The sequence below is a fragment of the Anomaloglossus baeobatrachus genome, chromosome 4 (genome assembly GCF_048569485.1).
Source record: "Anomaloglossus baeobatrachus isolate aAnoBae1 chromosome 4, aAnoBae1.hap1, whole genome shotgun sequence".
Taxonomy (NCBI): Eukaryota; Metazoa; Chordata; class Amphibia; order Anura; family Aromobatidae; genus Anomaloglossus; species Anomaloglossus baeobatrachus.
Window position 1 is genome coordinate 241,821,541 of NC_134356.1, and position 27,610 is coordinate 241,849,150.

Sequence of the window (27,610 nt, forward strand, 5' to 3'; positions counted from 1 at the left end):
CTTTGAAGCTAATTAAAGAACATGAGGACTTCTTGGACGAGGCAGAAGCAACAATTCAGGATATGGAAAGTGAGAAAAGCTTCAGAACACATACAGAGGCTGAAAAGTGGACACATGTGACCAAAAGAAGCCAGCGGATCAAGTGGTCGGCACCACCCACACAGCTTAGCAACCAATATGAAGCCCTCATGCTGGAGAACGAAAATGGCACAGCTCAGGATGATACCGTCTCTACAGGAGAAGACACAGTATCATCAAAAGAAGTTACTTTGTCAACAAAAGCAGAAACAAAAGACACTCAAAAACACTCAGGAGCAAAATGCAGTGCATCCAGAAAGAAAAGAAGAGTGATGGTTATGGGCGACTCACTACTAAGAGGCACGGAGGCAACTATCTGCAGGCCAGACATAACCGCACGAGAAGTATGCTGCCTACCGGGAGCAAAAATCAAGGATGTGGCCAACAGGATACCAACTATCCTCGGATCCAAGGACGAATACCCGTTCCTATTGATACATGTAGGAACAAACGACACGGCAAGAAATGATCTACCAACTATTTGTGAAAATTTTGAAATTCTGGGGAAGAAAATTAAGGAACGGAACGTACAGGTTGTTTTCTCATCAATCCTCCCAGTCGATGGCCATGGTGTCAGAAGATGGAATAGGATACTAGATTTGAACAACTGGCTACGACGGTGGTGCAGGCAGCAAGGATTTGGATTCTTGGACCATGGAGTGAATTACCTCTACGATGGACTTCTCGCAAGAGACGGGATACACCTCACAAAACCTGGGAAACACACGTTCGCCAGAAGGCTTGCCACACTCATCAGGAGGGCTTTAAACTAGAAGAAGAGGGGATGGGAGAAAAAACAGCAGACAAGAACCTGCAACAGAAGGACAAACTAATCAAGGATACTAGATGCCGTAAAGAGGACCCAAGACAGGGTAATCAGAAGGAAGCTAAGAAAAGGGGAGCAAAACTTCTTTCCTGCATGCTGACCAATGCAAGAAGCCTGACCAATAAGATGGAGGAACTGGAGCTGGTAATGTATGAGGAGAAATACGACATAGTAGGATTAACTGAGACATGGTTAGATGACAGTTATGACTGGTCGGCTAACCTGCAAGGATATGAATTGTTTAGGAGGGATCGTAAAAAAAGGAAAGGGGGTGGAGTCTGTCTATATATAAAGTCCAGTTTAAAGCCCAGACTAAGAGAAGATATTCAAGAGGGAAATGAAGAGGTGGAGTCTCTATGGGTGGAGATACAAGGAGGGAAAACTAATAAAATCCTCATAGGGGTTTGTTATAAGCCACCAAATATAACAGAAACCACTGAAAATGTATTATTGAAACAAATAGACAAAGCAGCAAATCACAATGAGGTGATTATTATGGGGGACTTCAATTACCCCGATATAGACTGGGAAACTGAAACCTGCGTATCTCAGAAAGGAAACCGGTTTCTGTCAGTAACTAAGGATAATTGCCGGGCCCAACTAGAGGGGCAGCCCTTCTGGACTTAATTTTAAGCAACAGGCCAGATAGAATAACAGACGTACGAGTGGATGGGCACCTAGGGAATAGTGACCACAATATAATACAATTCCACTTGTCCTTTAGTAAGGTGCCTTGGAGGGGGGTTACAAAAACGCTGAATTTCAGGAAAGCAAAGTTTGATCAGCTTAGAGAAGACCTTCGCCAAATTGATTGGGACAATGTCCTCAAAAATGGGAGCACAGAAAATAAGTGGGAAATTTTTAAATCGGTATTAAACATCCACTGCGAGCTAGCCATACCATACAGAAATAAAAGGGCTAGGAACAGGAGAAAACCAATGTGGCTAAATAAGGATGTAAAAGGGGCAATGAATAATAAGAAAAAGGCATTTAAAAAGCTAAAACAAGAAGGCAGCGAGGAAGCATTAAAAATATATAGAGAAAAAAATAAAATGTGTAAAAAACAAATATATTTAGCAAAAGTAGAAACTGAGAGACTCATTGCTAAGGAAAGCAAAGCAAATCCCAAACTATTCTTTAATTATATAAACAGAAAAAAGATTAAAATTGATGGTGTTGGCCCTTTAAAGAATAATGAGGGTAAAATCATAGAAAGCGATGTGGGAAAAGCAAATGTTTTAAATACTTTTTTCTCAACTGTGTTCACACAGGAAAAGCATATGCCAGGGGAAATGCAGAGTGATCATGTAAATGCCCCATTAAGTATGACCTGCCTAAACCAGGAAGAAGTGCAGAACCGACTTAGTAACATTAAAATTGACAAATCACCAGGCCCTGATGGCATTCACCCTCGGGTATTAACGGGAGTTAAGTAATGTGATAGACAGGCCTCTATTCCTTTTATTTAAAGACTCTATAGAAACTGGGTCTGTTCCACTGGATTGGCGGCTAGCAAATGTGGTACCAATATTCAAAAAAGGGTGCAAAAGGGAACCTGGAAACTATAGGCCAGTAAGCTTAACATCTGTTGTGGGTAAAATGTTTGAAGGGTTTTTAAGGGATACTATTATGGAATGTCTCAATGTTAATAACTGTTTAACTCCATATCAACATGGATTTATGAAGGATCGCTCCTGTCAAACTAACCTGATCAGCTTCTATGAGGATGTAAGCTCTCACATGGACCGAGGAGAATCATTGGATGTCATTTATCTCGACTTCGGTAAAGCATTTGACACTGTCCCACATAAAAGACTGCTAAGTAAAATGAGAAAGCTTGGGCTCGGGGAAAATGTGTGTAGATGGGTAGGTAGCTGGCTTAGTGGTAGAAAACAAAGAGTGGTTATTAATGGTGCATACTCAGATTGGGCCAGGGTTACTAGTGGGGTGCCACAGGGGTCTGTATTGGGCCCCCTACTATTTAATATATTTATTAATGATCTGGTGGATGGTTTACAGAGTAAAATATCAGTATTTGCAGATGATACAAAACTATGTAAGGTAGTTAACACAAAGGAGGACAGTTTGCAACTACAGATGGATTTGAGTAAATTGGAGAATTGGGCTGAAAAATGGCAAATGAGGTTTAACACAGATAAGTGTAAGGTTATGCACATGGGAAGGAGAAACAGATGCTACGATTACTTACTAAATGGGAAACTGCTGGGGAAATCAGACATGGAAAAAGACTTAGGCATCTTAGTGAATAAGAATCTAAATTGGAGTGCCCAGTGTCAGGCAGCAGCCACCAAAGCAAATAGGGTGATGGGATGCATTAGAAGAGGTCTGGGGGCACGAGATGAAAACATCATTCTCCCTCTGTACAAATCACTAGTCAGACCACACTTGGAGTATTGTGTGCAATTTTGGGCGCCGGTGCTGAAGAAAGACATTACTGAACTTGAAAGGGTTCAGAGGCGGGCTACTAAAATAATAAATGGAATGGGTGCATTACAATACACGGAAAGGTTATCAAAATTAGGTCTATTTACTCTAGAAAAGAGAAGACTTAGGGGAGACCTAATAAATATGTACAAATATATCAGAGGGCCATATAGAGATCTCTCCCATGATCTGTTTGTACCAAGGACTATAACAAGAACAAGGGGGCATTCTTTTCGATTGGAGGAAAGAAAATTCCTACATCAGCATAGAAGAGGGTTCTTCACGGTAAGAGCAGTGAGGCTCTGGAACTCTCTTCCTGAGGAAGTGGTGATGGCCAACTCACTGAATGAATTTAAGAGAGGAATGGATGCATTTCTTGTTAGCAAAAGTATAGAAGGTTATAAATAGCATAATCTTACAGGTAGATAGAAGAGCGACCTAGATTATTAGAGGAATGGGGGGGGGCTGCAATACCAAGACAGGTTATTAAACTTGGGGTTAGTTAGTTAGGAAAAACAAAGGCTTAGGGGGATCTAATCACATTGTATAAATATATGAGGGGACAGTACAGAGACCTTTCCAAAGATCTCTTTACACCTAGGCCTGCGACTGGAACACGGGGGCATCCGCTACGTCTTGAGGAAAGAATGTTTATTCATAATCACAGATGAGGATTCTTTACTGTACGAGCAGAGAGACTATGGAACTCTCTGCCGTATGATGTTGTAATGAGGGATTCACTAGTAAAATTTAAGCAGAGCCTGAACGCATTTCTTGAAAAATATAATATTACCAGTTATGTATATTAGATTTTATGACAGGGTGTTGATCCAGGGAACTAGTCTGATTGCCATATGTGGAGTCAGGAAGGAATTTTTTTCCCCATTGGAGCTTATTTGACACATTGGGGTTTTTTTGCCTTCCTCTGGATCAACATGTTAGGCTACGGGTTGAACTAGATGGACTTAGAGTCTCCCTTCAACCTTAAAGACTATGAAACTATGAAATGTAAAGTACTGCGGAGTATGTTGGCACTATAAAAATACAAATTATTTAAATCTTTTCCACTCCTTCATATTTCTGGAAAAGGAGCGTGACCTACAAATTACACAGTACAACTGCTTTATTAAAAAATATTTCAGCCACTTATATGAGAAAACTGTCATTGAATAACCAAGGTGCCACCTAGTATTGTTCAATAGTGTTCTGTAACCCTAAAAGAAGGGAATTTTGTTTACTTACTGTAAATTCCTTTTCTTCTAGCTCCTATTGGGAGACCCAGACAATTGGGGTGTATAGCTTCTGCCTCCGGAGGCCACACAAAGTATTACACTTTAAAAAGTGTAACCCCTCCCCTCTGCCTATACACCCTCCCGTGGATCACGGGCTCCTCAGTTTTGGTGCAAAAGCAGGAAGGAGAAGACTTATGAATTGGTATAGGGTAAATTCAATCCGAAGGATGTTCGGAGAACTGAACCATGAACCAAAAGAACAATTCAACATGAACAACATGTGTACACAAAAGAACAACCAGCCCGAAGGGAACAGGGGCGGGTGCTGGGTCTCCCAATAGGAGCTAGAAGAAAAGGAATTTACGGTAAGTAAACAAAATTCCCTTCTTCTTTGTCGCTCCATTGGGAGACCCAGACAATTGGGACGTCCAAAAGCAGTCCCTGGGTGGGTAAAAGAATACCTCAATAACAAGAGCCGAAACGGCCCTCCTCTTACAGGTGGGCAACCGCCGCCTGAAGGACTCGCCTACCTAGACTGGCATCTGCCGAAGCATAGGTATTCACTTGATAGTGTTTCGTGAAAGTGTGCAGACTAGACCACGTCGCTGCCTGACACACCTGCTGAGCCGTAGCCCGGTGCCGCAATGCCCAGGACGCACCCACGGCTCTGGTAGAATGGGCTTTCAGCCCTGAAGGAAGCGGAAGCCCAGAAGAACGGTAGGCTTCGAGAATCGGTTCCTTGATCCACCGAGCCAAGGTTGACTTGGAAGCCTGCGAACCCTTACGCTGGCCAGCGACAAGGACAAAGAGCGCATCTGAACGACGCAGGGGCCGTGCGAGACACGTAGAGCCGGAGTGCTCTCACCAGATCCAAAGAGTGCAAATCCTTTTCACATTGGTGAATTGGATTAGGGCAAAATGAAGGTAAGGAGATATCCTGATTGAGATGAAAAGTAGATACCACCTTAGGGAGAAATTCCGGAACCGGACGCAGAACCACCTTATCCTGGTGAAACACCAGGAAGGGGGCTTTGCATGATAGCGCTGCAAGCTCAGACACTCTCCGGAGTGATGTAATTGCCACTAGAAAGGCCACCTTTTGTGAAAGACGTGATAAAGAGACATCCCGCAGCGGCTCGAAAGGTGGTTTCTGAAGAGCAGTTAGCACCCTGTTAAGATCCCAGGGCTCCAGCGGACGCTTGTAAGGTGGGACTATGTGGCAAACTCCCTGCAGGAACGTGCGGACCTGCGGAAGCCTGGCTAGACGCTTTTGAAAAAATACGGAGAGCGCCGATACTTGGCCCTTGAGAGAGCCGAGTGACAAACCCTTGTCCATTCCAGATTGGAGTAATGAAAGAAAAGTGGGTAAGGCAAACGGCCATGGAGAGGAATTGTTATCAGAGCACCAGGATAAGAAGATTTGCCAAGACCTGTAATAGATCTTGGCGGACGTTGGCCTCCTGGCCTGTCTCATGGTGGCAATGACATCCTGAGATAACCCTGAAGACGCTAGGAGCCAGTCACACAGTCAGGTTGAGGGCCACAGAATTCAGATGGAAAAACGGGCCTTGTGACAGCAAGTCTGGGCGGTCTGGAAGCGCCCACGGCTGACCCACCGTGAGATGCCACAGATCCGGGTACCACGCCCGCCTCGGCCAGTCTGGAGCGACGAGAATGGCGCGACAGCAGTCGGACCTGATCTTGCGTAACACTCTGGGCAGCATCGCCAGAGGAGGAAACACATAAGGAAGTCGGAACTGCGACCAGTCCTGAACTAACGCGTCCGCCGCCAGAGCTCTGTGATCCTGAGACCGTGCCATGAATGCCGAGACTTTGTTGTTGTGCCGTGACGCCATGAGATCGACGTCCGGCGTACCCCAGCGGCGACAGATCTCTCGAAACACTTCTGGGTGCAGAGACCATTCCCCCGCATCCATGCCCTGACGACTGAGAAAATCTGCTTCCCAGTTTTCTACGCCCGGGATGTGAACTGCGGAGATGGTGGAGACTGTGGCTTCCACCCACTGCAGAATCCTCCGGACTTCCTGGAAGGCTTGACGACTGCAAGTGCCGCCTTGGTGGTTGATGTATGCGACGGCAGTGGCGTTGTCCGACTGGATACGGATCTGCCTGCCCTCCAGCCACCGCTGAAAAGCCAATAGGGCTAGATACACTACCCTTATTTCCAGAATATTGATCTGAAGGGAAGACTCTATCGGAGTCCAGGTTCCCTGAGCCCTGTGGTGGAGAAAAACCGCTCCCCACCCTGACAGGCTCGCGTCCGTGGTGACCACAGCCCAGGTTGGGGGTAGGAAGGATTTTCCCTGCGATAGAGAATTGGGAAGGAGCCACCACTGAAGTGACGTCTTGGTTGCAAGGGAAAGAGAGACGGTCCTGTCGAGGGAAGCCGACCTCCTGTCCCATTTGCGGAGAATGTCCCATTGGAGCTGCCGTAGATGGAATTGCGCGAATGGCACTGCCTCCATCGCTGCCACCATCTTCCCCAGGAAGTGCATGAGGCGCCTTAAGGGGTGTGACTGACTCCGAAGAAGTGATTGCACCCCTGCCTGCAGAGAAAGCTGTTTGTCTCGCGGTAGCTTGACTACCGCTGACTGTGTATGAAACTCCATCCCGAGGTAAGTCACTGATTGGGTCGGTGTCAACTTGGATTTTGGGAAGTTGATGATCCACCCGAACTGCTGGAGAGTCGTCAGAGCGACTGTAAGGCTGTGTTGACACGCCACCCGAGAAGGGGCCCTGACTAGGAGATCGTCTAGGTAGGGAATACCGAGTGGCCCTGAGAGTGTAGGACCGCCACGACGGATGCCATGACTTTGGTGAAAACCCGTGGGGCTGTCGCCAGGCCGAAAGGCAATGCCACGAACTGAAGGTGTTCGTCCCTGATGGCGAAACGCAAGAAGCGTTGATGTTCGGGTGCGATCGGCACGTGGAGATAAGCATCTTTGATGTCGATCGATGCTAGGAAGTCTCCTTGTGACATCGAAGCGATGACCGAGCGGAGAGATTCCATCCGAAACAGTCTGGTTCTCACGTGTCTGTTGAGCAGTTTGAGGTCCAGAACGGGTCGGAATGATCCGTCCTTTTTTGGCACCACGAACAAGTTGGAGTAAAAGCCGCGACCACGTTCCTGAAGGGGAACGGGGATCACAACTCCTTCTGTCTTCAGAGCGTCCACCGCCTGAAAAAGTGCGTCGGCCTGAGCGGGGGGGCGGAGAGGTTCTGAAGAAACGAGCCGCAGGACGGGAGCTGAACTCTATCCTGTAACCGTGAGACAGAATGTCTCTCACCCATCGGTCTTGAACATGTGGCCACCAGGCGTCGCCAAAGCGGGAGAGCCTGCCACCGACCGAGGATGCGGTTAGGGGATGCCGAGAGTCATGAGGAGGCCGCCTTGGAGGCAGTGCCTCCTGCGGCCTTTTGGGGGCGTGACTTGGACCGCCATGCATAGGAGTTCCTCTGGCCTTTCTCCTGCCTGCTGGATGAAGAGGATTGGGGCTTGGCGGAGGGACGAAAGGACCGAAACCTCGATTGTATTTTCCGTTGTTGAGGTCTCTTAGGTCTGGACTGGGGTAAGGATGAGTCCTTTCCCTTGGATTCCTTAATAATCTCATCCAGTCGTTCGCCAAACAAGCGTTCGCCAGCAAACGGCAAACCGGTTAAGAACCTCTTGGAGGCCGAGTCTGCCTTCCATTCGCGCAGCCACATGGCCCTGCGGACTGTCACAGAGTTAGCGGATGCCACAGCTGTACGGCTAGCCGAGTCTAGGACTGCGTTCATGGCGTAGGAAGAAAAAGCTGACGCCTGAGAGGTCAAAGACGCAACTTGCGGAGCAGAATTACGTGTGACAGCATTAATCTCAGTCAGACAAGCTGAGATAGCTTGGAGTGCCCACACGGCTGCAAAGGCCGGGGCAAAAGACGCACCCGTGGCCTCATAGATGGACTTCACCAGGAGCTCTATCTGCCTGTCAGTGGCATCCTTTAGCGATGAGCCATCTGCCACCGATACCACAGATCTAGCCGCCAATCTAGAGACTGGAGGATCCACCTTGGGACATTGAGCCCACCCCTTAACGACTTCAGCGGGGAAAGGGTAACGAGTGTCAGTGAGGCGCTTAGTAAAGCGCTTGTCCGGAACCGCTCTGGGCTTCTGGACAGAGTCTCTGAAGTTAGAGTGATCGAAGAACGCACTACGTGTACGTTTGGGGAACCGAAACTGGTGTTTCTCCTGCTGAGACGCCGACTCCTCCACAGTAGGAGGCGGGGGAGAGAGATCCAACACCTGGTTGATGGACGAGATAAGATCATTCACTAATGCGTCCCCCTCAGGTGTATCAAGGTTAAGGGCGACGTCAGGGTCAGAACCCTGAGCTGCGACGTCCGCCTCGTGCTCCAGAGAGTCCTCAAGCTGGGAACCCGAGCAGCGTGAAGAAGTCGGGGAAGATTCCCAGCGAGCCCGCTTAGCCCGACTAGGACTGTGGTCCTGGCCGGAGTCCTCCGCGTGGGACCTAGGGCCCAACCTGGGAGTGCACTGCGGCTCGGACCGAGAGGGGCCTGGAGGTGACGATCCAACAGGGGCCGGGGCCTGTGTAAGGACCGGTCTGGACTGCAAAGCTTCTAGCAGCTTGGCAGACCATTTGTCCATAGACTGAGCCATGGATTGTGAAAGTGACTCAGAGAGTTTCTCAGCAAAAGAGGAGAACTCTGTCCCTGGCACCTGGACAGGGGGAGCAGGGGGGTCTACATGAGCCGAGGGGTCCACTAGTGACCGAGGCTCCGGCTGAGTAAGTGAAACAGGGGTCGAGCATTGCTCACAGTGAGGGTAGGTGGAACCCGCAGGTAACATAGCCCCACAAGAGGTACAGGCCGCAAAAAACCCCTGTGCCTTAACAGCTTTGCTCCTTGTGGACGACATGCTGTTGTCTCCTAGGAGAATGATCACTGAGGGTATATGGGCAAAAACAGGGTATACAGCCCGACCGAACAGAAATATATATATAAATACGTATCTATTCCGGCACCCTAGGGGGGACCAGCACCGGGTGACCGGTGTGGCTTACCGACCGCTGACAAGCGGAGTGTGTGCCTCCAGATTCCCAGCTTTAGGTCCCCTGGAGCTGCAGAGCTGTTCCTGAGAATCCTCCACCGGCAGAATGCCCAAAAAATGGCTGCCGGAGATCTCAGGGGAGGAGTGGAGCCATGGGCGGCGCCAGGAAAGTGCGGGAATCTGGGGTCCCCACAGTGATCAGTGAGGGGGGAGGAAACATGCAGGATGCTCCAGCCCTCACATCCGACATGAGGTCGGCAGTCCCGCCCTTACCCCTGACAGGCAGGCCCGGGGGCAGGATTTTTGCGACTAGGCCGCGATGAAGCCGGGGACTAAATTTGAGACCGCGCCCGACAAGCAGGCACGGTCGGCGCGGAAGTCCGCCGGTCTTCACAATCCAGCAGCTGCCGCAGCGTCCGGGAAGAAGGTGCGCTCCTGCACATTCCCCAATGGGGACACAGAGTACCTTAGAGTTGCAGGGTCCGGTCCCTGAGGTTGAATATACTCCGGTCCGGCAGATTCCCACAGGGGCTGCGGAGGGAGCACGGTCCCAGCAACTGGATGACCGTTCAGGATCCCACTTCTCCCAGAGCCGCTAAAGGATGGTGAAGGAGACGGCATGAGGCTCCGGCCTTTGTACCCGCAATGGGTACCTCAACCTTAACAACACCGCCGACATAGTGGGGTGAGAAGGGAACATGCCGGGGGCCCCGTGGGGGCCCTCTTTTCTTCCAACCGACATAGCTAATATGAGAATGCATGAGTGGATGTGTGCCTCCTTCCACACAAAGCATAAAACTGAGGAGCCCGTGATCCACGGGAGGGTGTATAGGCAGAGGGGAGGGGTTACACTTTTTAAAGTGTAATACTTTGTGTGGCCTCCGGAGGCAGAAGCTATACACCCAATTGTCTGGGTCTCCCAATGGAGCGACAAAGAAATAGGCCGTGTTAGGCATTATGTGTGCACGCTACAGCATAACCTCACACAGTATACCATGAAGCGACACACTATTGTTCATAAAAACACTTAACTGGAAGTACCATATTTTTCGGACTATAGGATGCAGCTTACCATAAGATGCACCTCAGATTTAGACAGCAGAAAAAGGAAAAAACATTTTTTAAATTAATTAAAGCTTCCCTTTTGGTGTAAAGTTGAGGGGTTATTCTCTCTAATCTTAATGCACTAGAGCAGAATAGGGATTTAATAGATATATTGTTAGTGTTTCTCTGCAGTGGGTATCATACACACACAGATCTGGTACATGCACAGACACACACAGCTTTGCTACATGCTCATTTACATACACACAATTCTGCTACATTTATACATACATACATACATACAAAACATCTTGCAGTTCCTTCCAGGCATGTGACTGATCACATGACCTGAAAGGTCCTTGAGTTAATTGGGTGGCAATTCCTTCAGCTGCTCAGCTCCTACAGCCTCTGTGCAGGTCCTGACAGCTGATCACATAGATCGGTGTGTGTGTCAGTAATAGGCAGGCCAGTTCTCTCTTATCGGGAAGAACGTGGTGTCCGCATTCTCCTCCAACAAAAGAAGCTGCCTCTGGACGATAAAATGTGCAGCCTTTTTAGAAAATGTTTTTCTTGTTGAAAAGTCATAAATGGTCCAATCCCCTGCTCAAAGCAGTTATAGCACAAAAAAAAGTGCTTCTTGTAGTACAAGAAATATGAAAACATTTGGAGACCACCAGCCACATCATAATCATCTACAAGCCCACTTACCAGCAAACCAATAGATGTTAAACTAATATTCAACTCTTGATTCTGAAGTCCAAAGCTTCCAGCCACCTCTACAACTATCTGCAGGCACGTGCAAGGCATTGTGGGAAGGAAATCCGTCACAACCAACTGAAGGCACTGGAATGCAGTCCGGATTAAAGATTCCCTAAAACAGAAAAAAAAAGGATTGTATAAAAAAAAAATGTAATGTAAAAAATGCAGGTTATTTCTCTACATGCTCACCCCTGATCATTTCTTATGGCTCCAATAACTCCTAAAACAAGTGGCCATCCAGGTCCGAGACTATCTCCTTGGTTCTGCAAAATCTGTAATACACATTCTAACTGCTTGTGGCGAATATCATGGTGATTTATAGAAGAAAGTTCCTTCAAGGGGTTCAGCAGGAGTAACTGTAGCCTCTAGGGAAGAAAACAAGGCTTCAATAATACATTAAAGTGGGCTGTTCACCAGAATTACAATACAGACTGCATCCATTATTAAAAAAAATCTTTAAGTCCTGAAGAGGCTGGTGCACTTACTTTCACAACTTATCGGAGTGGCTGCATATTCCTTTCTGAAAGTTTTCCTTCTTGATTAGTACTTTGAGTTCAGCTCTGACTGGACCCATATAATGCTCACTTTAACCCCTTCACGACCATGGACAGATATATCAGTCATGGAGCGTGTCCCGTTAAACCCCGTCCCCTGCCACGGGCAGGCGGCGTTGATCGGCACACACATCAGCTGTTTTCAACAGCTGACATGTGTGCCTACATGTTACGAGTGGAATCGTATTCCACCCGTAACATTAACCCCTTACATCTCGCTGCCAAAGTCTGGCAGAGAGATGTATATACGCGCGGTGAAGATTTTCACTTACCGCCGCCCCCACCGGAAGTCACGTGAGTGATCACGTGACTTTCGGTGGTTGCCATCGTAGCACAGGGTCATGTGATGATGCCTGCAGCTATGACGTTTCACTTTCGTTTTCACCCGGCCCAGAGGCCAGGGAAGCAGGAAGTGACTGTATCTGCTGTTTACAGCTGTATAGCTGTGATCAGCAGATGGATAAGAGCGATCGGATTGCTGATTGCTATAGCCCCCTAAGGCAACTAGTAAAATAAAAAAAAAAAAAAGTAAAATAAAATTTAACAAAAAAAAAAAAAACCCTAAAAGTTCAAATCACCCCCCTTTCCCCCCCCTTGAAAATTAAAAGGGTTAAAAAAATAAATAAATATTTGGTATCGCCGCGTTCAGAAATGCCCGATCTATCAAAATATAAAGTCAATTAATCTAATTGGTAAACGGCGTAGTGGCAAAAAAATTCCAAACGCCAAAATTACGTTTTTTGGTCGCCGCAAGTTTTACGCAAAATGCAATAACAGGCGATCAAAACGTAGCATCTGCGCAAAAATGGTACCATTAGAAACGTCAGCTCAAGACTCAAAAAATAAGCAGTCACTAAGCCATAGATCCCAAAAAATGAGAACTCTACGGGTTTCGGAAAATGGTGCAAAACGTACGCCACTTTTATTGGGCAAGATTGTGAATTTTTTTTAACCCCTTAGATACAAGTAAACCTATACATGTTTGGGGTCTACAAACTCGCACCGACCTCAGGCATCATAGCCACACATCAGTTTTACCATATAGTGAACACTGAATAAAACATCCCAAAAACTATTGTGCCATCACACTTTTTTTGCAGTTTTCCAATACACCATATGGTAAAACTTATGGTTACATTTAAAAGTACAACTTGTCCCGCAAAAAACAAGCCCTCATATGGCAAGATTGACAGAAAATAAAAAAGTAAAGGCTCTCGGAAGAAGGGGAGCAAAAAACAAAAACGGAAGTGCCCCGGGGCTGAAGGGGTTAATATAAAGACTATGTAGCCTTTTTGATGTGGATTTTCAAAATAAGTACAGCAGCCTCATCAGGACTGATCCAATTAATAATGTTTTCCTGTTTGTTGTATTGTAGATCAGCTTTAAATATACATTTAGTCAAAAGACTTTGGTATTGATTCTTCAAGACCGGCAAAACACCAAAAAGTAGCAACATTTTGCATCTCTCCTCTGTGCAAAAATTGGGTGCCCTTTAAACGCATTTTGGAGTAATCACTATGATGAATTGGGGCCGTAGTATAAACTAAAATAAAAAAATGTGTAAGTGACTGAACTGTACCAAAGAGATAGGACAGAAAATAAATACCTGGTTTTGGAAGAGTTCAGGCTCATGCTTAAAAGCCAGCCCTGATTTTATTAGCGAGGTCAATGCTTCTGCTCCCCATTCTCTCATTCGGGAGTTTGGATGCTGGCAAACCTGTGACAGACAAACAGTATCAGGTTATCTCAACTGGAGAAAAGAAGTAGATGAGTGAATGGATATTTTCCAAGTCGGTCCCTGATCCTGCAGGACATTACTCATTGTCTCATCCCAATAGGGAGCATTGGAATCACAGTGGGATAACGTCGATCTGGTCAAAATATTGCACATCAATAAGAAGGGAATTTTGTTTACTTACCGTAAATTCCTTTTCTTCTAGCTCCTATTGGGAGACCCAGACAATTGGGGTGTATAGCTTCTGCCTCCGGAGGCCACACAAAGTATTACATTTTAAAAAGTGTAACCCCTCCCCTCTGCCTATACACCCTCCCGTGCATCACGGGCTCCTCAGTTTTGGTGCAAAAGCAGGAAGGAGGAAACTTATAAATTGGTCTAAGGTAAATTCAATCCGAAGGATGTTCGGAGAACTGAACCATGAACCAAAAGAACAATTCAACATGAACAACATGTGTACACAAAAGAACAACAGCCCGAAGGGAACAGGGGCGGGTGCTGGGTCTCCCAATAGGAGCTAGAAGAAAAGGAATTTACGGTAAGTAAACAAAATTCCCTTCTTCTTTGTCGCTCCATTGGGAGACCCAGACAATTGGGACGTCCAAAAGCAGTCCCTGGGTGGGTAAAAGAATACCTCGATAAAAAGAGCCGAAAACGGCCCCTTCTTACAGGTGGGCAACCGCCGCCTGAAGGACTCGCCTACCTAGACTGGCATCTGCCGAAGCATAGGCATGCACATGATAGTGTTTCGTGAAAGTGTGCAGACTCGACCAGGTAGCTGCCTGACACACCTGCTGAGCCGTAGCCCGGTGCCGCAATGCCCAGGATGCACCCACGGCTCTGGTAGAATGGGCTTTTAGCCCTGAAGGAATCGGAAGCCCAGAAGAACGGTAGGCTTCAAGAATCGGTTCCTTGATCCACCGAGCCAAGGTTGACTTGGAAGCCTGCGAACCCTTACGCTGGCCAGCGACAAGGACAAAGAGCGCATCAGAACGGCGCAGGGGCGCCGTGCGAGAAATGTAGAGCCGGAGTGCTCTCACTAGATCTAGCAAGTGCAAATCCTTTTCACATTGGTGAACTGGATGAGGGCAAAATGAAGGTAAGGAGATATCCTGATTGAGATGAAAAGGGGATACCACCTTAGGGAGAAATTCCGGGACCGGACGCAGAACCACCTTATCCTGGTGAAAAACCAGGAAGGGGGCTTTGCATGACAGCGCTGCCAACTCCGACACTCTACGGAGCGATGTAACTGCCACTAGAAATGCCACCTTCTGCGAAAGACGTGATAGAGAGACATCCCGCAGTGGCTCGAAAGGTGGTTTCTGAAGAGCCTTTAGCACTCTGTTAAGATCCCATGGTTCCAGCGGCCTCTTTTAAGGTGGGACTATGTGGCAAACTCCCTGCAGGAACGTGCGGACCTGCGGAAGCCTGGCTAGACGCTTTTGAAAAAACACGGAAAGCGCCGATACTTGTCCCTTGAGAGAACCGAGCGACAAACCCTTGTCCATTCCTGATTGAAGGAAGGAAAGAAAAGTGGGCAAGGTAAACGGCCAGGGGGAAAAACCCTGATCAGAGCACCAGGATAAAAAGATCCTCCAAGTCCTGTAATAGATCTTGGCGGACGTTGGTTTCCTGGCCTGTCTCATGGTGGCAATGACATCCTGAGATAACCCTGAAGACGCTAGGAGCCAGGACTCAATGGCCACACAGTCAGGTTGAGGGCCGCAGAATTCAGATGGAAAAATGACCCTTGAGACAGCAAGTCTGGGCTGTCTGGGAGTGCCCACGGTTGACCCACCGTGAGGTGCCACAGATCCGGGTACCACGACCTCCTCGGCCAGTCTGGAGCGACGAGGATGGCGCGGCGGCAGTCGGACCTGATTTTGCGTAACACTCTGGGCAGCAGTGCTAGAGGAGGAAACACATAAGGCAGTCGAAACTGCGACCAATCCTGAACTAATGCGTCCGCCGCCAGAGCTCTGTGATCTTGAGACCGTGCCATGAATGCCGGGACTTTGTTGTTGTGCCGAGACGCCATGAGGTCGACGTCCGGCGTTCCCCAGCGGCAACAGATCTCTTGAAACACGTCCGGGTGAAGAGACCATTCCCCTGCGTCCATGCCCTGGCGACTGAGAAAGTCTGCTTCCCAGTTTTCTACGCCCGGGATGTGAACTGCGGAGATGGTGGAGGCTGTGGCCTCCGCCCACAGCAGAATCCGCCGAACTTCTTGGAAGGCTTGACGACTGCGTGTGCCGCCCTGGTGGTTGATGTACGCAACCGCCGTGGCGTTGTCCGACTGTATGCGGATCTGCCTGCCCTCCAGCCACCGATGGAACGCCTTTAGGGCTAGATACACTGCCCTTATCTCCAGAACATTGATCTGAAGGGAGGACTCTGTCGGGAGTCCAGGTTCCCTGAGCCCTGTGGTGGAGAAAAACCGCTCCCCACCCTGACAGACTCGTGTCCGTCGTGACCACAGCCCAGGATGGGGGCAGGAAGGAATTTCCCCTCGACAAAGAAGTGAGAAGAAGCCACCACTGAAGAGAGGTTTTGGCTGCCAGTGAAAGAGAGACGTTCCTGTCTAGGGACGTCGACCTCCTGTCCCATTTGCGGAGAATGTCCCATTGAAGTGGACGCAGATGAAACTGTGCAAAGGGAACTGCCTCCATAGCTGCCACCATCTTCCCTAGGAAGTGCATGAGGCGCCGCAAGGGGTGTGACTGGGCCCGAAGAAGAGAGTGCACCCCTGTCTGCAGCGAACGCTGTTTGTCCAGCGGAAGCTTGACTATTGCTGAGAGAGTATGAAACTCCATCCCGAGGTACGTCAGTGATTGGGTCGGTGTCAATTTTGACTTTGGGAAATTGATGATCCACCCGAACCTCTGGAGAGTCTCCAGAGCAATGGTCAGGCTGTGTTGGCATGCCGCCCGGGAGGGAGCCTTGACTAGGAGATCGTCTAAGTAAGGGATCACCGAGTGGCCCTGAGAGTGTAGGACCGCCACCACGGATGCCATGACCTTGGTGAAGACCCGTGGGGCTGTCACCAGGCCGAAAGGCAGTGCCACAAACTGAAGGTGTTCGTCCCCGATGGCGAAACGCAGGAAGCGTTGATGCTCTGGTGCAATCGGCACATGGAGATAAGCATCCCTGATGTCGATTGATGCTAGGAAATCTCCTTGTGACATCGAAGCGATGACCGAGCGGAGAGATTCCATGCGAAACCGTCTGGTTCTCACGTGTCTGTTGAACAGTTTGAGGTCCAGAACAGGACGGAATGATCCGTCCTTTTTTGGCACCACGAACAAGTTGGAGTAAAAGCCGCGACCACGTTCTTGAAGGGGAACGGGGATCACAACTCCTTCTGTCCTCAGAGTGTTCACCGCCTGAAAAAGTGCATCGGCTCGCTCGGGGGGCGGAGATGTTCTGAAGAAACGAGTCGGAGGACGAGAGCTGAGCTCTATCCTGTAACCGTGAGACAGAATGTCTCTCACCCATCGGTCTTGGACATGTGGCCACCAGGCGTCGCAAAAGCGGGAGAGCCTGCCACCGGCCGAGGATGCGGTTTGGGGAGGCCGAAAGTCATGAGGAGGCCGCCTTGGAGACGGTGCCTCCGGCGGTCTTTGGAGGACGTGACTTAGACCGCCATGCATAAGAGTTCCTCTGGCCCTTCTGAGGCCTGTTGGACGTGGAGGATTGGGACTTGGCTGAGGGCCGAAAGGACCGAAACCTCGACTGAATCTTTCGTTGCTGCGGTCTGTTTGGCTTGGACTGGGGTAAGGACGAATCCTTTCCCTTGGATTGCTTAATAATTTCATCCAATTGCTCGCCAAACAAACGGTCGCCAGAAAATGGCAAACCGGTTAGGAACTTCTTGGAAGCAGAGTCTGCCTTCCATTCGCGTAGCCACATGGCCCTGCGGACTGCCACCGAATTGGCGGACACTACCGCTGTACAGCTCGCAGAGTCCAGGACGGCATTCATGGCGTAGGATGAAAAAACCGACGCCTGAGAAGTCAAAGACGCAACTTGCGGAGCAGAGGTACGTGGGACCGCATTAATCTCAGATAGACAAGCTGAGATAGCCTGGAGTGCCCACACTGCTGCAAAGGCTGGGGCAAAAGACGCGCCTATGGCTTCATAGATGGATTTCATTAGGAGCTCTATCTGCCTGTCAGTGGCATCCTTGAGCGATGAACCATCTGCCACTGATACTACGGATCTAGCCGCCAGTCTAGAGACTGGAGGATCCACCTTGGGACATTGAGCCCAACCCTTAACTACGTCAGCAGGAAAAGGGTAGCGTGTGTCATTAAGACGCTTAGAAAAGCGCTTGTCCGGAAATGCTCTGTGCTTCTGGACAGCATCTCTGAAGTTAGAGTGATCGAAGAACGCACTCCGTGTACGTTTAGGAAACCTAAACTGGTGTTTCTCCTGCTGCGAAGCAGACTCCTCTATAGGTGGAGGTGGGGGAGAAAGATCTAGCACCTGGTTGATGGACGCTATAAGATCATTTACTATAGCGTCCCCTTCCGGTGTATCTAGATTGAGAGCAACGTCAGGGTCAGAGCCCTGAGCTGCGACCTCCGCTTCATCCTCCAGAGAGTCCTCAAGCTGAGACCCCGAACAGCGTGATGAAGTCGGGGAAGGTTCCCAGCGAGCCCGCTTAGCCGGTCTGGGATTGCGGTCCGTGTCGGAGTCCTCCCCGTGAGACTCAGGTGTCACCCCAGGAGCACGCTGCTGCGCAGACCGAGAGGGGCCTGGGGGCGATGAACTCACAGTGCCCGAGGCCTGTGTAAGGACCGATCTGGACTGCAAAGCTTCTAGTATCTTAGCAGACCATCTGTCCATAGACTGAGCCATGGATTGTGACAGCGACTCAGAGAGTTTCTCAGCCAAGGCTGCAAACTCTGTCCCTGCCACCTGGACAGTGGAGGCCGGGGGTTCTACCTGAGCCGAGGGCCCCACCAGTGCCCGAGGCTCCGGCTGAGCGAGTGCAACAGGGGCCGAGCATTGCTCACAGTGCGGGTAGGTGGAACCTGCAGGTAACATAGCCGCACAGGAGGTACAGGTTGCAAAATAACCCTGTGTCTTGGCACCCTTGCTCTTTGCGGACGACATGCTGTTGTCTCCTCTGAGCGTGATCACTGAGGGTATATAGTCAAAGCAAAAAACAATGCGGCCGAACAGAGAAAATGTATACAGATATTATATAAATATATACACTTCGGCACCCTGGGGGGACCAGCACCGGTGACCGGTGTGGCTTACCGACCGCCCAAAGCGGTTGTGTGTCCACCAGATTCCCTGCCTTGGGCCTCCCAGAGCTGCAGAGCTCTTCCTGAAATCCTCCACCGGCAGAATGATTGTAAAAATGGCTGCCGGAGCTCTGAGAGGAGGAGGGGGCCGTGGGCGGCGACTAATAAAGTGCGGGAATGTGGTGCCCCACAGTGATCAGTGAGGGGGGAGGAGGACACCAAAGTATGCTCCAGCCCTCACTGTCGACGTCAGGTCGACCGTCCCGCCCTTACCCCTGACTGGCAGGCCCGGGGGCGGGAGTTATGGTACTAGGCCGCAGAAGCCGGGGACTAAATTTAATACCGCGGCCGACAAACAGGCACGGTCGGCGCGGTAGTCCCGGCCGTCCTAAACATACAGCAGCCGCTGCAGTGTCAGTGACACGAGCGCTCCATACACCGTCCCCAAGGGGACACAGAGTACCTTTTTGGATGCAGGGCCTGTCCCTGATGATATTAAGTCTCCTGTCCGGCAGATTCCCACAGGGGCTGCGGAGGGAGCCCGGTCCCAGTGCCTGGATGACCGGTTAGGATCCCACTTCTCCCAGAGCCTCTAAGGGATGAGGAAGGAAAACGGCATGTGGCTCCAGCCTCTGTACCCGCAATGGGTACCTCAACCTTAACAGCACCGCCGACTTAGTGGGGTGAGAAGGGAGCATGCCGGGGGCCCTGGGGCCCTCTTTTCTTCCATCCGATATAATCAGCAGCTGCTGCTGACTAAAATGTGGAGCTTGAGTGAATGTGTGCCTCCTTCAACACAAAGCACAAAACTGAGGAGCCCGTGATGCACGGGAGGGTGTATAGGCAGAGGGGAGGGGTTACACTTTTTAAAGTGTAATACTTTGTGTGGCCTCCGGAGGCAGAAGCTATACACCCCAATTGTCTGGGTCTCCCAATGGAGCGACAAAGAAAGAATATTCTGCATGCACACAGATATATAGCACTGCACTAACATTTATTTTGCTGGCCATAAAATGGGAGATCTTTCTGCGTCCCAGTACTAATCATCTTTACCAATTATGATCCTGACCCCTGTGGTAGGTGGCTAGGAGTCTCTGCAACTATCTTGATGGAATATTTACAGGCGTAGTGAAACACCAAGACCATACCGCAAATCGCAGTAAGGTCCCCTTCACACATCCGCGTTTCCGGTATGTCAAGTGTCTGTCTTCACGTGTACCGGAGACACGTTCACATGGATCCTCATTAAAGTCTATGAGGATCTTCATACCTTAGTGTCTTTACACGGACCTTGTGTCAATGTGATCCATAAGGAACCATGTTTTTTTACCGGCAGCATGGATGAAACAAGTACAGCACACAGACGGCATCTGGGTCTCAGACGGATGAAAGTGCACACCCCCAGAGAAGACCCTGAAGAAATGCCCAGTTGAACTGTGAGCAGGAATTTCACATACTGCGCTCGAAAAGCAACAAATGTGAATATCTTTGCAATAGAGAAACACAGCACAAAAAAGTAAAGAGCGGTAAAATCAGGGGAGCTTGGGGATTTTTACAAGGTATGTAACTTAATTTTTGAGCAAGACATAGGTCCTCTAATTTCTACATAACGTTTGACGTTCCTATGCATCTTTTTGTATTTGAATTACACAGTAAAACTATCCAGAAAATAATCCAAATTTATCAAAGTCGTCTAAAATATAAGGCTAATTACTGTCAAAATTGTTTTATATAAAAGCCAAAAGGGTCATTCCCAATTTAGTAAGTTATCCATGCAATAAAAAAAGCACAGACTACTACGACCTACAACAATCAGAAGAATGGGGCTGTGGAAAGTAGGGAATTACGCTCTGGGTATGCCCATCTGAAAGGAGTGGAGGTGTGCATGTGACCTCTGCTCCGTTCATTGTCTATAGGACTGCCAAGAAAGTCAAGCACAGTCTTATGTCGTAGGACTTCTCTAAATAAACCATGACAAAAAAGTAACAGATAGAGCACATACGCTACATGCAGTGCAAACGTACCTTCTGATCAGGACAAGAGCAAGCAGAGGAAAAAGACAGAACAGCTCATGAAAACAGATACAACATGAATATACAGTGTACAGTTCTAGCACATCTACAGTCCTAAATCACAGCCCTCGTATTGTAATGAAGCAGGTGATGTTTTAGGAGTGTCAAATTGTTGCTGTTCTGCGCTCCGACATACCGATGGAGGTGCTGGATGAGCAAAACTCTTGCACAATATTAAACTTCACAATACACTTGTATGCACTAATTATATGAGCAAACTAAACCTCCATAACTATTGTCCTCACATTGCACACTGGTATTTTACAAATGTGTGCAGTATAGGTGTGAAATATAGAATCCATAAAGAGGTATGAGCTTACACTATACATCTGTAGTTCTCAAATTTCAGACAAATGATCCATTACGTGCCACTAAGGTCACTAGTTGATTGCAGACCTATGAAGTCTCAAGCGCGTGCACTGTGCACAGTGAGGATTCTCCAGGGCCAGGATTGGTGGGCGAGTGACCGCAAGTACACGATTTGCATAAATGCAGTCACATGTGGACTAGACTGTGTGTTTTCACTCTATGTAAATTGATTGAGCGGGGACAAATAAGTCTAGTCGGAATGAGGCTGGAAATACCGAAAATGCATATTTGCGGTCAGATGATTGTCCAATTCCAGCGCTGTGAGGATCACAAGTCTGTAGTCACTAATTGACTGCACATTAGAACCTCAAGGTCAGTGGAATAATACACCAACACCTGGAGGCACTGCTTGTCGGGAGTGATGTCTTAGGGCAATCATCCTAGTTACATTTTTCACAAGGGTCATGATGATGGATAATTGTTTTTCAAGTATTTTATGATGTGTACTATCAATCGGTCAGAAAATATTTAAAGGGAGTGTCATCTAGATGTTTTTACTAAACAAGATACATAACAGAGACCAGATAAAGATAAAAAATTTATATATATTTTATATAAAATTATATATATATATTTTATATAAAATTTATATATAATATATATATATATATATATATACATATACATATACATATATATATATATATATATATATATATACACACATATACATATATATACATATATATATACATACACACGCATATGCACTCAGTATATATATTATATACATATACACACACAGTGTATATATATTAATAAAGTGAGAGATTTAAAGCATTAAGAGAGTTTTTACCTCTATTAAATGTCCCGTCAGTGGCCTCCATAAGATTTCAATTCTGTGCATATTCACTAATCCAGTTTCCAGTAACTTGGCAACGGCAAAGAGCGAGGGCTCCTATTAGAGAAAATGGCATGAAATAAATGGGAGTACTGGCAATTAATAAACATAAAGCCAATCACCAGGCTGGCATGTACATTCTACTTTGAAATCTAAATAAAAATGTGTTATTTTATTCTAAAGGCCACAACAAATGAAAAACAGAAGAGAGATTTGAGCGCAGTACAGTCCTACTAAAAACAATCCGGAAAGCAGAAATAATTACGGTAGCAGTAGAAATTTTTTTAGTTTTTGTGAACTCCTTTTCAGTGCGCAATGGCAGACAATGGGTAAATAAAATCAGGACTGGTGAATCTGAAAGAGATCATGAGACATTCAGAAACACCCTTTTTCCTGCAGAAATAGGATTAATTCGCAGGTAAATAGCAGTTAAAATCATACCTCTCTGGATCACTGGAGAATAGGCTACAGGAAAAAAAAAAAAAAAAGATAGTGTATTCTCCCTGCAGCTGCTCACTTCCAGTCATTGGGGCGGTGCAGGGGGCAGTAACAGTCATCGCTCACTATACAGTGAGCGCGATGTGATCACTCTCCAGCACACTGACTCACACATATATGCTACGGGCAGGCTGGAAAGCAAAGTGTCAGGGATTACAGCTTGTTCATAGTACAGTCAGTGGTGACTATAACCGCTTCATGCACTGCCCTGGTGACTGAAAGCAAGCGGCTACAGTGAGAATATAACTTCATTTTCAGCATGGAGCCACTTCTTCAGTAAGCCAGCCAGATAAGATTTAAATGCTACCCATCTGCAGATTAGGAGACTGTTTCCTTTTAACATGTCTAATCCATAGTTCACCAAGGACAAAAGCTATGTATAGTGTATGGCTTTCTTTATATAATTTAAAAAAAATTCCTTAAAAAGGGACATTCTCTAGTGATAAGTGAGCACTAAAATACTCGACAGTCGTAGATCTTCAGGAAAAATGCCTCCATTATAGTCAGTACACAAGTCGAGCCTGTCTGAGTGTCCAACTTCTCGTTACATGTACCGATAATCCAAGCATGGTAGTGCTCGGTAGTCTTCTCAAGTTGTCTCTTGAGAGTAATTGGTGAGTTTTTTACTTCAGTATTTGCAAGGCCACGTGAACATATTGAGTATTTGGGAAGTTTTTACCTCAGTATTTGTACGGCCATGTGCACATATTGACTATTTGATGAGTTTTTACCTCAGTATTTGTAAGGCCATATACACATATTGAGTATTTGGTGAGCTTTTACCTCAGTATTTGTAAGGCCACGTGCACATATTGAGGATTTGGTGAGGTTTTTACCTCAGTATTTGTAAGGCCACAAGCACATATTGAGTATTTGGTGAGTATTTTACCTCAGTATTTGTAAGGCCGTGTGCACATATTGAGTATTTGGTGAGGTTTTTACCTCAGTATTTGTAAGGCCGTGTGCACATATTGAGTATTGAGTGAATTTTTTACCTCACTAATTGTACCCAAAACCAGGAATGAAACAATCAGATCAAAAGTATAATAGAAACACGGGCAACAATTCTGTATTTATTACCCACTCCTGGTTTCGGTTTATGTGAGGTAAAAAAGCATGTGGCCATAAGGTATGTGCCCACGATCAGGACTCACTGTGTCCTGGATGCAGCGGGTCCTGACCTGCAGGTCCACGCGTCTTCTCCGCAGGAGAACGCAGGAGACCACAGCTGCTCGTATCCACAATCAGGGTTCAGTACGCTGCGGTCTCTCGCTTGTGTTCTCCCTATGCGAATCCGCAGCAAACAATTGATATGCTGCGTCTTTGAAAGCCGAGCAGCAGGTCAGTGTTTTCTGCGGAAAAACAAGCAGTGTTCACGAGATTTCTAGAAATCCCATCCACTATGCTTATACTGTACACGGATGGAGCGAAAACAGGCTACATTCAAAATGCTGCAAACACTGATCGTGGGCACATAGCCTTATAGTCTCCTTCTAGCACGGCGGACTCTCCTCCTTGAGTGTCAGCTCTGGTGAATAGAACTGTAGAATTAGAAGAACTATAAAGCCCGGTACAAGTTCTGTTACATAACATTCACGTATCAGTGGTTTGTTCTGAGTCTACACTGCTAACCCTACATTTCCACAGAGATGGGCATTCAAACAAGCATATAGACCAGACATGGAGAGAGAGCTGTGATTAGACCTGCTGTGAGAGCCGATTTACAAATGTATCTCTTCAGAATCAAAGGGGCAGTTTTGGTAAATATGGGAAAGGAGGAAAGTGGAGAAGGAGGAGAGTAACGGACTGCTGTATAGAGTTTGAGAGAGCCGATTGGTATGTTAAGAGTTAACCCCTCTCCTGAAATGTAACTACTGTGCATTATCTGGCAGGCAGTAGAGGACTTGCTCCATAGAAAGCAGCTGTCCATCACAGGACCTCAATCAGACATCTTGGTCTCACGTATGAAAAAGTCTATGGGTCCATGAAAAACAGGTACAGAATAAGGATGGCATCCATGTGCTGCAGGTCTTTAGCACTGCAAAGTATAGGAGAAGCTTTATAGTTTATTACTTTATCCATCCGTGAAAAAGACAGATGACACCCTGATGGTAAACACGCCTGATACACGGATTCAAAGTACAGATGACACACACCATTTTTTCACATACGTGTTTAAAAACAGACGTGTAAATGAAGCCTAAATGATAAAATCTCTCATTGCAGGAGAACAGCAGCAGATAGAAAAAGCAAGTCAACCGTAAACTTGCTTATTTTAATGCGGTCTAACTAATTAAAGCAATTTATGAGAAGTGGATCTGGGGGAATACACCAGCAAAACTTAAAATGACAAAAATACAAAGTTGCATTTCATTGTTACCATGCAGCCTGAAGCCGATCAGTTTTATACTATGACAGCAGAACACCAAGAAAGTGTCAGGAGTTTTCAGCAGCAAAGACAACGCATCAGCTTTATTCAAAAAGAAACTGAACATCTTTGATATCAATACGAAGCTGACAGACAACTCCATGAAAAGCTGGACTCTGAACACAGGTAGCACTGTGAATCTCTCCAGGCCAGCTCCAGCAGTGCCCAGGAGGGAATCTGACAGCTCACCAGATCAGGGCTCTCGGGACGACGTAGCACTCCTAGGTTCACCGAAAATAATAAAAAGACCCCCAATGCCTGTAACAGAATTTTGTGGTAATGGCAGGACTGCAGATCCTTAGCTTCACACCATGCTCAGCCTTACAGGCTATTGGAAATGCTTGGTTATTGCCAGGGCAGTCATGAAGCCGGGCCCACAGCGATCAGCTGATTACCATGCTGACTTCAATTAAGTGGTTGCCTTAATGAGATGACCCATTAATCACAAAGAAACAACATGAAAACACAGGAAACTTCAAAAGGGAGGGGAAACGTCACAGGACATTTTTTTTAATGCAAATTAAAATCTCATTTTTACGGTACCAGCAAAAGCTGAGATTTCTGAATTCTCATGCACAGTTGCTTTTTTTTCCGTCTGAATTGGAAAACTGCTGCGTTTTTGAAAGAAGCAGCATGTCAATTTTTTCAGAGTTTTAGCAGTGTTATTTTTTCATCATAGAAAGCAATGAGCAAGTGCAAAAACGCTGAAAAAACACCCATGCATTCTCTGCTGCTTTTCTGGTGAAACTAATTTTTATTAAACATCTACAGTAGACAAATGACATTTAAACTGCACCAAAAACGCAGTAATAAACATAACAAAAACACAACAAAAAAGCAGCAGAAAGCTGCAAAACCGGCTTTTTGTAAGCAGCTTCTTTATTGCCAAGAAAGCAGTTTTTGTCTGCAGAAAAATGAAAGCAAAAAAGCAACATGTGAACAAAGCCTTAAAGGGACACTCCACACACGATGACTGTGCACACAAGGTACAGGCGCATAGCGGCGATGATCATTTAAATTCACCTTCCCACCTACTTGTATTTTCTCAATCTCTGTGGCATCATAGAGCAGAGCATGGCAGAAAAAGATTGAAAACCAGCAGGTGGATGTAAATGATTATCCCCACCATGATGCACCAAACTCCTGTACTTGGTGTGAACAGTCTTTCTGTGCTGACAGTGGATTAAAAACTTCAGGGAACACAGAGCCCTTACCACTAAGTAGTGCAGACTGAGGCGTCTTTCACATGTCAGTGATTCTGGTACGTATGTACTTTATTTTTATACGTATCAGAATCACGGACATATGCAGACCCATTATAATCAATGGGTCTGCGCACACATCACTGATTGTGTCTCCGTGTGGTGTACACGCGTGTCTGTGTACTCCGAACGGAGACATGTCCGTTTTTTTCTGGCATCACTGATGTCCCACGGACCACACTATGGTGTGATCCGTGAAAAACGTACCAGAAAAACACGGACATTGAAAATGAAAAGCATTTTAAACTCACCCGTCGCTTTGTTCTGCCTCTGCTCTCTACAGCTTCCTGCCCGGTCATTACTGTCATGCATATTCATTTATTCAGGCACAGCCGACCCGGAGGCAGCTGCAGAGTTCAGACAGCGTCGGCCAGATGCTACAACGTGGGACTCTTCAGCACCACGGACAGCAGAAGCGGGGACAGGCGAGTTCATCTCCATGTGTAATCTCGGATCACGGATTCACATAGACAACCCAGGTGTGCGGTGAATCACATCTATGTTTTTCACTGACATGTGAAACAGGCCTAAGGCTGTAATCATCCGTTAGAACGGATCCAGCAGCAAATCATTGGCAAAAAAAGTTGTGCAAACGAACATGTTTTTGTCTGTCTTGAAATTTTTCATTTTTTTTGCAGGATCCTTTTTATTACCATTTTTCTTTCATTTGAAATTGATCCAGTAAGCAAAGAACAGATCCTTTACAAATGAAAAAAAAATTTGATAGATTTGAAATAAGCAATCCGGTAACGGATTGCTGTTTAGCTATCTTCCATTGACTCCCATGTTATAAAAAGGGATCCTGCAAAAAAATTTTTTAAAACAAACAAAAAACTTGTATTAGCAACGGATTGCTGCTGGATCCATTCTAACAGATAATTACTGGGTATGTGAACTTAGCCTAAAGCCACGGTCACATGAGCATATTATACGGGCGAGTGCTTTCCACTATTTTGTCAAAAAAGCACTGGGACCAATGTTATATATGCTGAACAATTTTATTCTCATGCCGATTCGTCATGAGAAAAAAATTGCAGCATGCTGCGAGTGAGTAATGGTGCAAATCAGTGCATGGAAATCATCGGTCTGCACCAGTACGTCGTCCTGAGTGAAGTCCGATTTCCACACACTCATAGAACTTT

The 27,610-nt window shown here is 46.9% G+C and overlaps 1 protein-coding gene across 2 annotated transcripts in view; it reads right to left on the reverse strand.

The window, feature by feature from the left end:
* The window catches only part of MON2 (MON2 regulator of endosome-to-Golgi trafficking), a 196,470-nt gene that overhangs the window by 78,153 nt on the left and 90,707 nt on the right, over positions 1–27,610 (reverse strand). For both annotated transcript variants that reach the window (XM_075344755.1, XM_075344754.1), the window contains exons 20-23: positions 22,236–22,337; positions 13,612–13,722; positions 11,641–11,816; positions 11,401–11,563 (exon numbers count right to left, since the gene is read on the reverse strand). In XM_075344755.1, coding sequence (XP_075200870.1) covers positions 11,401–11,563; positions 11,641–11,816; positions 13,612–13,722; positions 22,236–22,337 — 552 coding nt within the window. The remainder of the gene's footprint in view (positions 1–11,400; positions 11,564–11,640; positions 11,817–13,611; positions 13,723–22,235; positions 22,338–27,610) is intronic.